Source organism: Drosophila eugracilis, unplaced genomic scaffold (assembly GCF_018153835.1).
Source record: "Drosophila eugracilis isolate 14026-0451.02 unplaced genomic scaffold, ASM1815383v1 contig_2152, whole genome shotgun sequence".
In the NCBI taxonomy this organism is placed as follows: Eukaryota; Metazoa; Arthropoda; class Insecta; order Diptera; family Drosophilidae; genus Drosophila; species Drosophila eugracilis.
In genome coordinates, this window is record NW_024573036.1 from 2,891,457 (window position 1) to 2,904,307 (window position 12,851).

The 12,851-nt window shown below is 35.0% G+C and overlaps 1 protein-coding gene and 1 non-coding gene across 2 annotated transcripts; one reads left to right on the forward strand and one right to left on the reverse strand.

Moving 5' to 3' along the window:
* The first annotated feature begins 6,410 nt into the window (after positions 1–6,410).
* LOC108110838 lies at positions 6,411–12,347 on the forward strand. Its single transcript, XM_017220079.2, has 5 exons — positions 6,411–6,671; positions 6,778–6,839; positions 7,549–7,726; positions 7,884–8,116; positions 11,373–12,347. The coding sequence occupies exons 1-5, from the start codon at positions 6,652–6,654 to the stop codon at positions 12,149–12,151; spliced, it is 1,272 nt and encodes a 423-aa protein (XP_017075568.1). The 5' UTR covers positions 6,411–6,651; the 3' UTR covers positions 12,152–12,347.
* A 219-nt stretch (positions 12,348–12,566) lies between these two features.
* On the reverse strand, positions 12,567–12,638 carry Trnad-guc. The gene has a single exon. It is a non-coding gene; the product is annotated as a tRNA-Asp (tRNA).
* Between the last annotated feature and the right edge of the window lie 213 nt (positions 12,639–12,851).

Below are 12,851 nucleotides of genomic sequence, written 5' to 3' on the forward strand. Positions count from 1 at the left end.
ATCTATTATCATAAACAACCAAAAAAAAATACTCATATCATATATGGTAAAGCCATAAGCTTCGAAATCAAAGTTTGTCAAACGCCTTTCAAAATCGAGCGTTGCATTAGCTTGGTGATCGGTCGAGTGTTGAGAACTGTCTGGGACTTGCATTATCGACAAGTTTCCGAGATACTACAATACGTATCTTTAGTGCCAGCGCTATATAGTCATGAACAATCAAGTGATTACTGATAAAAATTGAAGCAAATGGACTGACAAACAAAATACTTGGCAAATATACTTGGCAGATTTGGCCGAGATAATAGCGTCTATATATATACATATGTACATATATCTACATGGAATGTATTTTAAGGAAGCATCTTGGACGAGGGACGTGCTCTGAGTAAATGATTCAAGTAAAAAATACTTATGAGACAACCGTGACTCACTCACCTGAGACAACAAGCAGTGATAAATAATCGCGGAACTGGAAAAGATCACAATGAAATAATGCAGCCGATTAACGAGAATCGAGGATCGCCTACATAAAATGCATTCATTCATAAAAAAAAAAATACATTAAATAAAAACGTACTAGGCATATTTACAAAGGGAATGTAATGTCATGGGAATCAGTGATCAGTAATTCCACAGAACAGATCTATATCCGTGTAAAATATTTTCCGCTTAAGCTGGAAACGCTTTTATTTTCAAGGTTTTTTCCCTAGTCAATTAGTGAGTAAACAATTTAGGGAACTTTTGCTGTTAATCGGAGCCATTATCTCTGTGAAGCATGAAAAATGCCATTGGATTGAGAGCTCCCATCAAGTAGTTAATTGATTACGGTAAACGTTGTGGCGCATCAAGGTGAGGCACCATTATCAATGAGAACTTTTTAGTAAATATCTGATATTTTAATCGTTCTGGTTTTGACTTATTATAAATCCTTAGAAAAAATTTAATTCTCATTTATTGCTATACACACTTCCGATTTAATAATTTAAATCCTTTAATTATTTTTGGTTTTGCCTCTTAAAAACCCGATTTTTATTAATCTTTATTTTTAAAATTTTTTATATTCCGGTTTTCTCAATGAAATATTAATTTCATTTAAATAAAGTAATATTTCTGCAATAATTTATAATACGAAATCTTATTTAAATCCAATAACAACCTGTTCTATATTCCTTGACTGCTCTTTAACTTAACAGAAAAGCTTTTGAAAAGAAAACTCTTTCACGCAACATTTAATATAAATCATCTCTCCTCCGACTTCATCTTAAGTCGCATTAATGTTAACAAAATGGTTATTAACGCAGAAAGTGGAGCCGACAGACACGAATTGAAAATATTTGTGATCGTCATTACGCTTGAGATACTAATTTTTAAGATCAACAAAACGATGCGCGTGCTCTAAAAAATGATATATGACCATACATATAAGGAAAGAAAAAAAAACATTCGAGAACGTATCTGCAGTTGCGAAAACGATAGGCTGAGAGGGGTTTCTTTTCGGTTGCCAAGAGAAACTCGACGGCAATGCAGGTCCAACTTGATCGGCAATACAAGTCAGTCGCCGATGTCTGATGCCTGTCAAAGCCTAAAAACTGAAACGAGGCCAATGCACGCCACTTGTCGTCAGAGGTTTTTAGTTTACCATGAACCAAGAGCGTTATATATATGTGTATCTTTGTATAGTATACATAAGTTATATCCAAGCTGCAAGCCTGGCTGCGGTTAATGACACCTGCATTCGATCTTTCTGGTCAGTTATAGAGGCAAATTCCACGGTGTGTGAATGATTTCATTTGACGGGTTATTGTAATTTACACTTTACATTTAATCCAAAAGTCAACATCAAACAGTCATCTGTTGATTCGGGGGGATGGGAATATCATTTCCAATATTGAGGGAATCGAACTCAAGCCTCGTAAATCAAATTAAGATATAAATACACACAAAGTGATAATAAAAGGTTTTTTTTGGGAACACGTGTTGGTGCTGGGAAAGTTTTTGGGAAATAACAGGAAAAACATTTCTTAACGTTGTAATAACAATAAAAAAAAGATAATAAAACTAAAGAAAAAATCAAAGGTGTTTATAAATGAATCATACAAATGTCAACTTCTACTTCAGCTACTTTTTGTAATGAAAAGTGTTTAAACAGATTTTTAAACATCAATAGTTGGCTATCTATTTGTTGTAACTAAAATAATAATCTTATAAATAGTTAATTATAACTTACTTATATATTGCAGTCAAAACTGTCTTTGTGTATTTTTTATATATTTATATTTTACATACGAGTACATCCATATGGATACATAAATAACTTTAGCTTTGTCTGCACCTCAAACAATGCCAAGCTCAATTAAATGAAGTGGGAACTCAATTTGAATTTCTACTTAGCAAGCTAACGATAAAAATGGAATAATGAATAATATAATAGATATAATAGATCAACTTGATAAAAATACAAGTTTCTCTTTTGCAAATGCAAAAAAAAACCCCAACTTTTTTAAGCTTTTGAACTTTTTGGTGATTTTCCAGTGAGAGATTCTAGATAATGTTCACTTCGAAGTTTATTATATTGTATAATTATATAGTATATGTACATACGTACATTTTAATGCCGCAAAACTCGTTTTGTTGTCGTAAAATGTTTGAGGAGAGGAGCTGCTGATGTTGTATACGAAAAGTTAATTAACTAAAAACATTCATTTAGATACTATAGTTATAACATAGAGGATATAACTTATAGATTATTATTATCATTTATGGTTTTTAATATCAGTTTACTTTGTTTATTTACCTGATTTATGAAAAAAGGGCTATGCATACAAAATTCAGTTTCGTTTCAGCTTTTTGATGAAAGAATTCACCGCATTGCATGCATCGCTTGAGTGACTCCTGAAATTGTAATCCGATTGTAATCCGATTGTTATTGTTCGCAATTTCGGAGCTTTACTTTTGTTTTGTTTTGCACTTTGTGCGGAAGTTATTTGCCCGCAAAATTTTTACCTGCTACATGCGATTTTGTTTTGTCAAATCAGCGAAGCAACCCGATTTTTGGCCCAGTTCAAAGGTCAGCAATGAAAAGAATAAAGAAACGTGAAAGCCATAAAATTCTGAATGATTTGGCAGTTCATTTAACAAGATTTTAATCGCAGAAAATGACTTTTTTGTTAAATGCTTTTTAATTACTTAGCCTAATTAATGACTTGGTAAAGGGTTTGGTTTATGACTAAGCTGGGCAATATTTTGCCTACACATTTTTATTATTATTTTTCAGTTAGCTTCAGCAAAAGTTGCTTGACTTGTTTCAAGGTAATTGAAATTTATGTCAAGATAATTTTTAATTCATTTTTATAGAGATTTTTTAAAAAGCCAAACCTTATGCAGTAGTTAATTATGCCTCAATAAATATCATAAAGTAAGTTTCTCACCAAAAGGTTATATTTAAACGTTAAATACGTTAAATATCATAAAGTAAGGTTCTCACCCAAAGGTTAAATACGTTTTAGCCTTTGGAGTATTAACCGCAAATAAAATGGAAAATGTAAACCCTGCCTGATTAGTTTCGGGTTTTCGATAAAAACCATGGAATTAGTTTTGTTACCTATTTTTATTATTTTTCTACCCCTCCTCAATTTTTGTTATATAACGAAATTCGAGTTGAAATTAGTTTCACGCACAAAACGTGTAAACATCAACAAATTGCATTACATGGCTTAAAGTAACAGTAACAACGGAAAGGCTGTAACGAAATGACTGCTATTCATTTCAGTTCAGCTGATTGGCATTCAATTACCGATGGCCCAACCCCCCTCAGCTCGCAAGCCCCAACCCCCAACTTTTCCACGACATCTTACGTACTTTAATGAGTGTTGAGCGCTTTTCAATTCAACTGTCGCCGAAAGCTTTGAATGCTATGAATATATCTACGGCTTTATCAAAAGACAATCAATTGATCGATTGTCACATGATTTGCTATGGTCTTTGAACTCTGGAAAAGCTTGTTGAATGTTCAAACTTCGGTTTTTTCTTATGATCAACTTTACTTTACAACAAGTAAACATTTGCAAAGTCAACTTATGATTTAAGTCTTCACACCTTCAAATCAAATGAAAATAACTTGGGAAAATAACTTATCTCCACTCAGAGATTACGTTCCAAGTATGAACTTGGAGATAAACCAAAAAACGGTGGCCTGAGAAACAAGAAATTTGGTAATGAAAAATGTCTTTAACTATGTTTCAGTTGGTCATTTTTTGGTAGATGTCTACTAGTCATTCCCACTTGACCAGATTTAATAGCCACTGTTGATAGTGTTTATAGCAACATAGGTTTATTTGTTAAGAAGCTTAGTGTGATTCACATAAAGATAAGGGTTGTTATGGCCATGCACTCCATATGTCTAGTAATCTTTTAAAAAAAAATATTTCCAGCCTTATGTAAGGTTTTTTGACCTACAGAGATAAATCTAATCTTTTTAACAGAAGCCTTAAAAATCTATATTGATTGGAAGACTCTAGACTATAGAGGGTCTATTCTGTCTACAAGTTCTTCTAGAAGAAGCTAAAAAAACAGCTGTTTCTAAATTAACCTTCACGAAACCTTTAACTTTTAACTATTAAAACTAAAAAAAGCCAAGAGTTTCACTTGTTAGTATTTCAATCAAAACTTTAGTTTCTGAAGTAATAAATCAGAAACTTGTGAAATTTCCATCGCACGTTTCAGTTTGTTGACCTTTTATTGCAAAGTTCTTGTTATCAACTCATTCAAATTCAATTAGCAATAATTTTTGATAAGGTTTTACAGAACTAAATTTGCAATCGATTCGATAAGACTTTACAAAACTGAATTACCAATCTATTGATAAGATTTTAGAGAGGTGAAAAGTGTGATAACAAATAAATCCTCAACCATAGAAAATAGCTCTTGATGTGTTTTTAAACTGGATTGTAAAGCACTTAAGAACATTTCCTGACAGCCTAAAAGTATGCTTAGCGAAGAACCTTGAATGGATCCGCATCACCCGCCACCCACGGCAAATAACCCCCTTGACGCCCACTCACCTATGGAGAGAATGTGGCCTCAATTTGCAGAAGCGCTTATCGTTCAAAGCGTTAAGTAAACTCAGGCAGACAAACACGAGTACATGTGTAGCGAGGTTATCTTTGTGTGTGAACGGTGCAAGTTTAAAAAGTTTCAATTACTCCACCGATACTCACACGCCCAAACACTCACAGTTACACACTCACATGCACAAGGTGCAAGGCTTGAGCAGGTGTCACAATACAGCAACAGGTTACAGTGGGACAAAAGCTGGTCGTAATGGATAAAATATCTGCATTTTTCTGTCGTTTTGAATACAATAGTTATTTCGATAACAGGAACATATGTTGAATTACGGAAAAAATATACCCAAAGTCATCGATTTATATCTTTTATTTTTATCGAAAATTATCATTAACAAAATTATTTCAAGATGCATTTTTATTGACAATTTTAGTGATAGACTTTTCAAAAATAGAACCCAATACAATGCTGATTTATTATTCCCAAATAAATAAATACCAATTACGTAAACTGCGCGTTAAGATTTAAAAACGTCTGCGAAATAACGCGAAAGGAATTTAAGAAAAAAAAGTATAGAATGAGATAACGGATGGTCATAAATTATGAAAATTTCTTGCAATTTCAATCTGATAATGTTGGGAAGGCGTCTTGCCGCCTGACCCACAGTGCACAAGAGAGCCAGCAAAAGAGAATGCTGGCGAAGTTCAAACGGGACAGAGAAAGAGTGCGAGAAATAGTTGAAAATTGTCGCAAAATCTTTGCTCTCTGGCAGTAATCTATCATGCGCGATCGATCAATGGCTCTCGCAACCTGCCCACCACCCCCTCTCTCGACCATGCTGCCAGAGAGATGAGTTAATAAAGTGGGTGAGAGAGAGCCTTCTCCGGTGAACGTGAACGGTAGCTCTCAAATCAACTCACTTTTATCACACACACACGTACACTCAAAAAAATAATTGATTTAATAATTATAGATCAAAAATCAAATATTTATTAATTTAATTAAAATAATTATTTAGTAAAAATGCAATGCAAAGAGGAAAAATTTATAAATTTAAAAGTGATTAGGATTTGTTGTAGTAATTCTTTAGGTTGCCAAAACTAAGTGCCTTTCAGAGATTTTTTATGTAAAAATACATTTTTGCGATTTGCAAGAAAGTTAAGAAAAATAATTTTTCTCAGTGTAAAGTCGAGAGTTGGGTGGAGAGTGCCGCTTATAAGAGAGAGCCTGGTCATCAGAGCGCGAGATACGATTTGTGGGCCACTTCATTTGCCGATAAAACGTCAAGCTGTCTCCACACGCTCACCGCTTGCCACTGAACAAAATTTCTGGAACGAGTCACACGCACGTTCCCCCAGACGAAAACAACAAAAACTCGTCGCCGTCGCTCAAATCCGAATTGAATTTATTTTTCCCAAACAGAAATCATAAATTAATCAAAGCATTGTTACAACACCAACGATTTTCGGACTCGGATTCTCTTCTTTTTTTTTTTGGCGGAGAAGAGACAACAAAAAAAAATAATTCAAGAAAGCAAGAGGAAGAGGAAGCCAGCAATAACAACAACAACAACAACGACAGAAAATGTGCCGCTGCTGTCAAAAGTGAGTAAACGCTATTTTCCCCTCTCGCTTGCTCTGTGTTCGGGCCAACAAATTACTTGGCTAACATTCCGAATTGCGTTTTTTTTCCTCCCATTTCCATTTCTAGCTGTTGGGAAGATTTCTACTGGAATTGCTTCGAGGAGCGTTTTTGCTATGATGAATCGATCGGTAAGTTAGTTTCTTACGTTTTAGCCTTATTTTTGGTCAGTTGACGGTTACGATTACCTGAAATGAGTATGAGTACCTCGAAAAACTCACTCTCTTCGAACACACTCACAAAACTAGCCCAATGTAGATCTTGAAACGCACAATGCGACTGCGATTTTTGCGCGATTTAACGTGTTTGGCATTTGGAATCGAGTACGAGTATGAGTACATAAAAGGTAGAAAAAAACAAGGCACAAAAAGATAAATCAGTTTTATGGAATTTTTGTTAAAAATTCAGCAGGTAGTGGATATAGTAGTAGGGTAGCTTATAAAGTTTTGGCTTAGAAAAGCTCTATGAAGAGTTTGTTTACATAAATATTTATACAAAGTTACGACGACCTTATGTTAAAAAGAAATTAAAAAATGGAAAGCAGTAAACTTATTCGTATTAAATTTCACAATTTTCTTAATTGGAAGTTTCTAGAAATGTTTTGGTTTTAAAAAACTACAAAAAATGATTTAGCAGTATCTAGAAAGGCTTTTATTTACCCATTTTGTTGGTAAAGCTTAAATAATAGCTAAGTGTTTAATTTAGCTAACATCATCAAAATAAACAAATTAAAAATGTAAAAATAAATATTTAAAAGCGTTACACTGCAAATGAAAATATTGTTCTTAACATTGTTTTCTTATTAATTAAATAATTTCTTTATTTGATTATTCCTTTCAGCCAACTACAATCCCGAGGATGACGAGGACTATTTGGCATCCAGAAAGAATGGCCAGATTATTGGGCGCATACAGCCGTCATCGGCGGATAATAACAATTCGTTGACGGTGCCCCAACCGATTTGCGATCAGCCGCAAATGAGGCAAGGCAACTCGAGCTTGGGCCTGAGTCTAATGAGGTACTAATAGATAGATCAAAGCCTGATCGAATTTCGCACTTTGTTTGGATGGCTAACGATTAGCGATTAATTGGCGAAGTCGTGTTGCCTTACTGTTGGCCATATCAATTTGCATATTAAATATATATATATATCCCTCCTTTGTGAACCTTTTTAGCGCCAAGATCCACGAGGAAGACTATCGTCGGGAGACACAGATCAATGTTCCCAACTTGGGACCAGAGATATTGGCAGTGTTTGCCAATTCGCAGATCTTCCAGGATCATCAGCCAACCAAGCTAAATCGGATTAGCACAAAGACCTATTTGGCTGGTGTACATTCGCCGAATCGCGAGATGCCGACCACACCGCGTTTGAGTGATCAAGATAGATTGCTGCGACGTCTGGAAGGTAATGATGGCCCCAGTGGTGCACATACACCACTATTGGGTGGTAATGGTAAAAGCAGCGGCAAGAGCACCCGCAGCAGCAGCATCGTTTCCAGCGGTGTTCCCAAGGTTAAGTTCTATCTGAACTGAGCATCGTTGGGTTTTCATGGGTTTCGATGGGTACTAAAGCAGTATTTGTGCCAAAGATTGAGGAACTTTCGCAAAGCAATGAGACAGTGACCAATATCGCCAAAATGTGACTTAATATTATTAACTAATTAGCTGTAAGCGTTATCAATATCGCACATACACAACGATATAAAATATTCGAAAGTGACAACAATGCCAGTGTGGCCTGGCATTTAGTATTATCTAGACTTTTAAGTAGTCTAACTTAAGTTAACTTAAACATACTCTATTTAAGTCTTAATTGTTGGACCTTGTAATTGTTTAGTCGTAAGTAAGAACTAGTAAATAGTATGATTTTCATAAAGTTTTTTAAAAACAATTCGCCTGGGTTTCACTTTAGCGATGAAAGGTTATTTGTACGATTTTTTCACATACCCTTATTACATATTGTGAAAGTTATTTATATATAAGATTACTGATAAATTCAGAACAAATTGCTATTTAAAATGAAACAATTAGGGCTGATGACTTGGATGAAGTTTTTCCTTGTAAGTTCGTCGTGGCTTTGACTCATGCTTTTACCAACGTTTTAGCTAAATAACTTTTGCACTTTGTACAATTGTTTTGTTTGTCAAGTTGGCATTACTCAACAGCTTTTACTAATTGCCTGAGACTGAGATCGGTTAGTCAAACATTCACACAAGGGAACGTTTTAAAAAAGATTTCGCTGAAATGTAAACGAAAGCTCTGATTGATGGAATTTCTGACACTTTTCAAGTCAAAAAATCTTAATTTTTTTATAAAACTCCAAACTTCTAAAGGCAAAATAAAGAAAAGTCTAACCCATTTGAAATAAAATAAAACTTTATTTCGAAACAAGTTTTCAAGACCAAATAGAATGCAAATTTAATATTTGCTAATCAAATTATGATAATTATGCAGTAAAATTTTTCCGCAATCTTCACTCAGCACATCCATTAACCCCATTTGGCATTAACAAAAAAAAAATCATTCATTCAAAACTTCCAACGAGGAAGAGCTGAAAAAGACCGCATCTGGATCTGAAGTTAATTTAATTAACAATTTTATTTCTCACTGACGCACCCAGCACCCTAAGGTACCGGTTCCATCTGAAGTTACAAAAATACAAAAAAAAAAGGAAACAGAAATGTACGTCATCACTTGGGTTATCGCAACTGGGAAAATGATAAAACCATACCCAATTGAAGATGATCTAATGGGCTATTAGGGCTGCCACTGATTTATCGTAATATTGGCAAATTGGTTAATCACTGTGCCAGCTTTACTGTACTCCATTTAGCCCAAAGCAGCAGTTGAGTAGAACCGTACCCAATTAGTCAAATTTCGAATTCCTTATCGATGGCATATAAAAATGTTAACAGCAAATAAACACCCATTGAATATGATTATTTCTTACCTATATTCCGTGACACCCATTTACCGATTTTGTCCAAAATACACGTATTTTTTTTTATAAGATAAGGGAACAGAGCTGGTAATCAGTTTTCGCATGCTAACGATCGATTCCTCAGTTTTTCCTGAGCTGATAAAACAAAAGCTGCAAAGAAACCGTCAAATTTGTAGAACTCAAAGGCTTGGCATTTCTTTTTATAGAACTTCTAGGTATTATCTTCTCTTTGTCGAAGTTTAATTTAAGGAGCAGAGCAACAGTTTAACAAGGTTATTGCTGAATATAATTCTGATTTTTCATATATTTGAGCAGTAACCCTATAATACCAGGTGTTCATGCATTTCTATAACCAACAAATCGAGTTAAATTGCTTGTTTGTTTGGATTATCTAAAGTTTGCCTTTAAAACAATAACAAAAAATAAAAAACAATCATTTTAAGACCAAATAATAAACAATTAAAACACCTGATTTCAGAGAAATGCCTTGAAAGTAGCTCTCTTTTTGTTCGCTGTTCCATTTTTATTTATACTCATAAATTATATTGTTATACGTGTGTATAACGATATCTTAACAACACACAACTTGTCATCACGTTTTGTTGCTGATTTCGAATGACTTTTCCGATTCATCAGCTGAGCTCCTGTCCTCAGAGCAACATTTATAACCGTTTTCTGTGTATTTCCCACCACCGTCATATAGTTTCGTCAGTTTAGAATAAAGCTGACGTTTGTTGTCGGGGTGGGTGGCTTGACGATACTAAAATCCATCATACGTGCCTGGCGGCTACCAAGGAGACAATAAAATTCACAAAAATATAACTTTTGTTTGTGGGTTAAACATATTTATATTATAAAAAAAGGCAGTGCAAGATCACTTTATTTTTTAAAATATCATTAAAAATTTAGTGTTATTTTTAAAGTATATTAAGCTTTTTATTAAGTACGTATATCTTAAGTATGTATTAATTCTAAAGTTGACTTTAAATCAAAGTATATATAATTTTAAAAATAATCTAAAATGTTTTAGTAAACCCAACTTGCATTTCACAATTGCTTGACTTCGAAACTCATTGTACTTATTCCCTTAAGATATACAAAATTACATTCTTTGTAAATATTGACTGCATCAGAATGATTACTTTATATTTTCTACTGATAAAGAAAACGTGCGGTTTTAATCGTTTGATGCTTGAATGTATCTCGCTGACTAAGTGCATTGGCCAATAAATGACAATCTATTGTGAAAAAAAACAAACTATAAAATCAGGAATAGGAAAAAAAAGAGATATATTAGAAAAAAAAATAGCATGGAATTATTTCTCAGAAAAATTCCCTAGAGGCTAATCTAAGCTGTTTTAGGTAGTTGTTGTCTTCAAAGCATTTAGTTTAGTTTTAAGTACTCACTCTAAAGTTACTGCCTTAGTCGTGGGCACCTTATTATCTACCCTCATATCTTTCCTATCTGTCATGAACTCAACCATTATCTTGTTTGTCAACCTTTTATGTTACTTACTTGCCATCTGCTTGTCCAACTCTTTAAGCGGAAATCATTTTTATTAATACCTGGAAAAGTTGCATTAGTCCTTGAAGGGAAGTTCAATATTTGTACTAGATAAAAGCAGGAAAAATAATACAAATCTTTAACGGGGTATCATTATTTGTTAAAGAAAAATAAAGTTCAACTCTATCATTAAATAAATTTCTCTTCCTTTTACAGGTGATGCAACGGATGCAAGGACAGGATCGGCAGAGAAGCGTATCACATTCACCTTGGCCCCCAGTTCCGCTGAATGCTCACCCTCCGGAAGCCAAACGACCCTTACTCCCAAGAAATTTGAGGCCATTGCCGAGGAGGAGAAGGAAGACGAGAAGGCCGAAGAGGAGGAGGAGGCCATGGAGGAGGTGGTTCTCCGACCACGCCTCATTGACCGTCATCCTCACCTGTTGGCCAATCCCAGCGGTCTGGCCACCACGCCCAAACGGATCCTGCGATCTGCCAAAAGCGTTCCCCACATGAATGTACGATCGTCGGCTAGCGAAACTGATATATTCTCAATTAGTGGCACGATGACAGGAAGTAGCCAGATCAGCATGACGCCCGAGGTGCCCTCGATATCGTTTAGCAATCTGCCGAAGAACTACGAAGACACACCCACCATCGAGAAGTACAGGGTATCACAGAGTCTGTATTCGATTCAAACGGCAAATGCAGCTCGTGCCACGCAAGATGATTACTCGATGCCACGATATTTCCGTCGATCTGCCATGTTATTGACTCAGAGTTCAGAGGTTCTGCCGGGGTCCAGTTCTTTGGCCTCCATGTCACCATCAATGGCTTCTTCCTCTGCCTCGCCAGGATCCTCCAAGGACGAACTCCGACGCCCCGAAAAGGAGAAGAGCAAGAGACTCCAAATGCTGCGCGGAAATCTGCCACCCCTGCTCATCCATTCCGTATCCTTCAAACGCAATCGTGACGAGGGCAAGCAGGTGGACTAGTTGCTTTCGACAATTATTTATTCGTTAACCCATTTGTCCATGTTTTATCTTTTTAAAATGTCTTAGACTTAGTAACTTTTTAAGTGTTTTCTGTATTATGTTCTAAGCAAAGACCTTGTCCAAAACAACTCACTCAGTATTCGGATGTACTTCATTTATGATCGATATTACAAAATAAATTGTATTTTACCCCAAAGATCTATTCAAATTAGTTAATGGTGAAGAGCTGAAAGGGATCTTAAAACAACAAGCGGATTATAAAGAACAATCACAATATAAAAAACTCAAAAAAAAAACAAATATAAATTCAAGATTGCTGGCGTACTTAGTATCTTTCCCCTTAAACATGATTTAATATTTCTCAATATAAAACACACATTTTATATTAAAAAGGAAAGAAAAAACTTTTACATCTCTCCCCGACGGGGAATTGAACCCCGGTCTCCCGCGTGACAGGCGGGGATACTAACCACTATACTATCGAGGATGTTGAAGCGAGCGTGTCAAACTGCCTATTTCAAATAAGGCACACCAGGGGTTTGTTCCATTTTCGTTCGTTCCGAACTTCTTCTCTGTGAAAATGTAGCAGAAACCATATGCTAAGAATCAAAATGCATATTTGACCGAAGGGCAAACAACATCCTCGATGTGAAAATATTTTTTAGTACTTAACAAGTACATTTTTAAAATAGACTTTAAT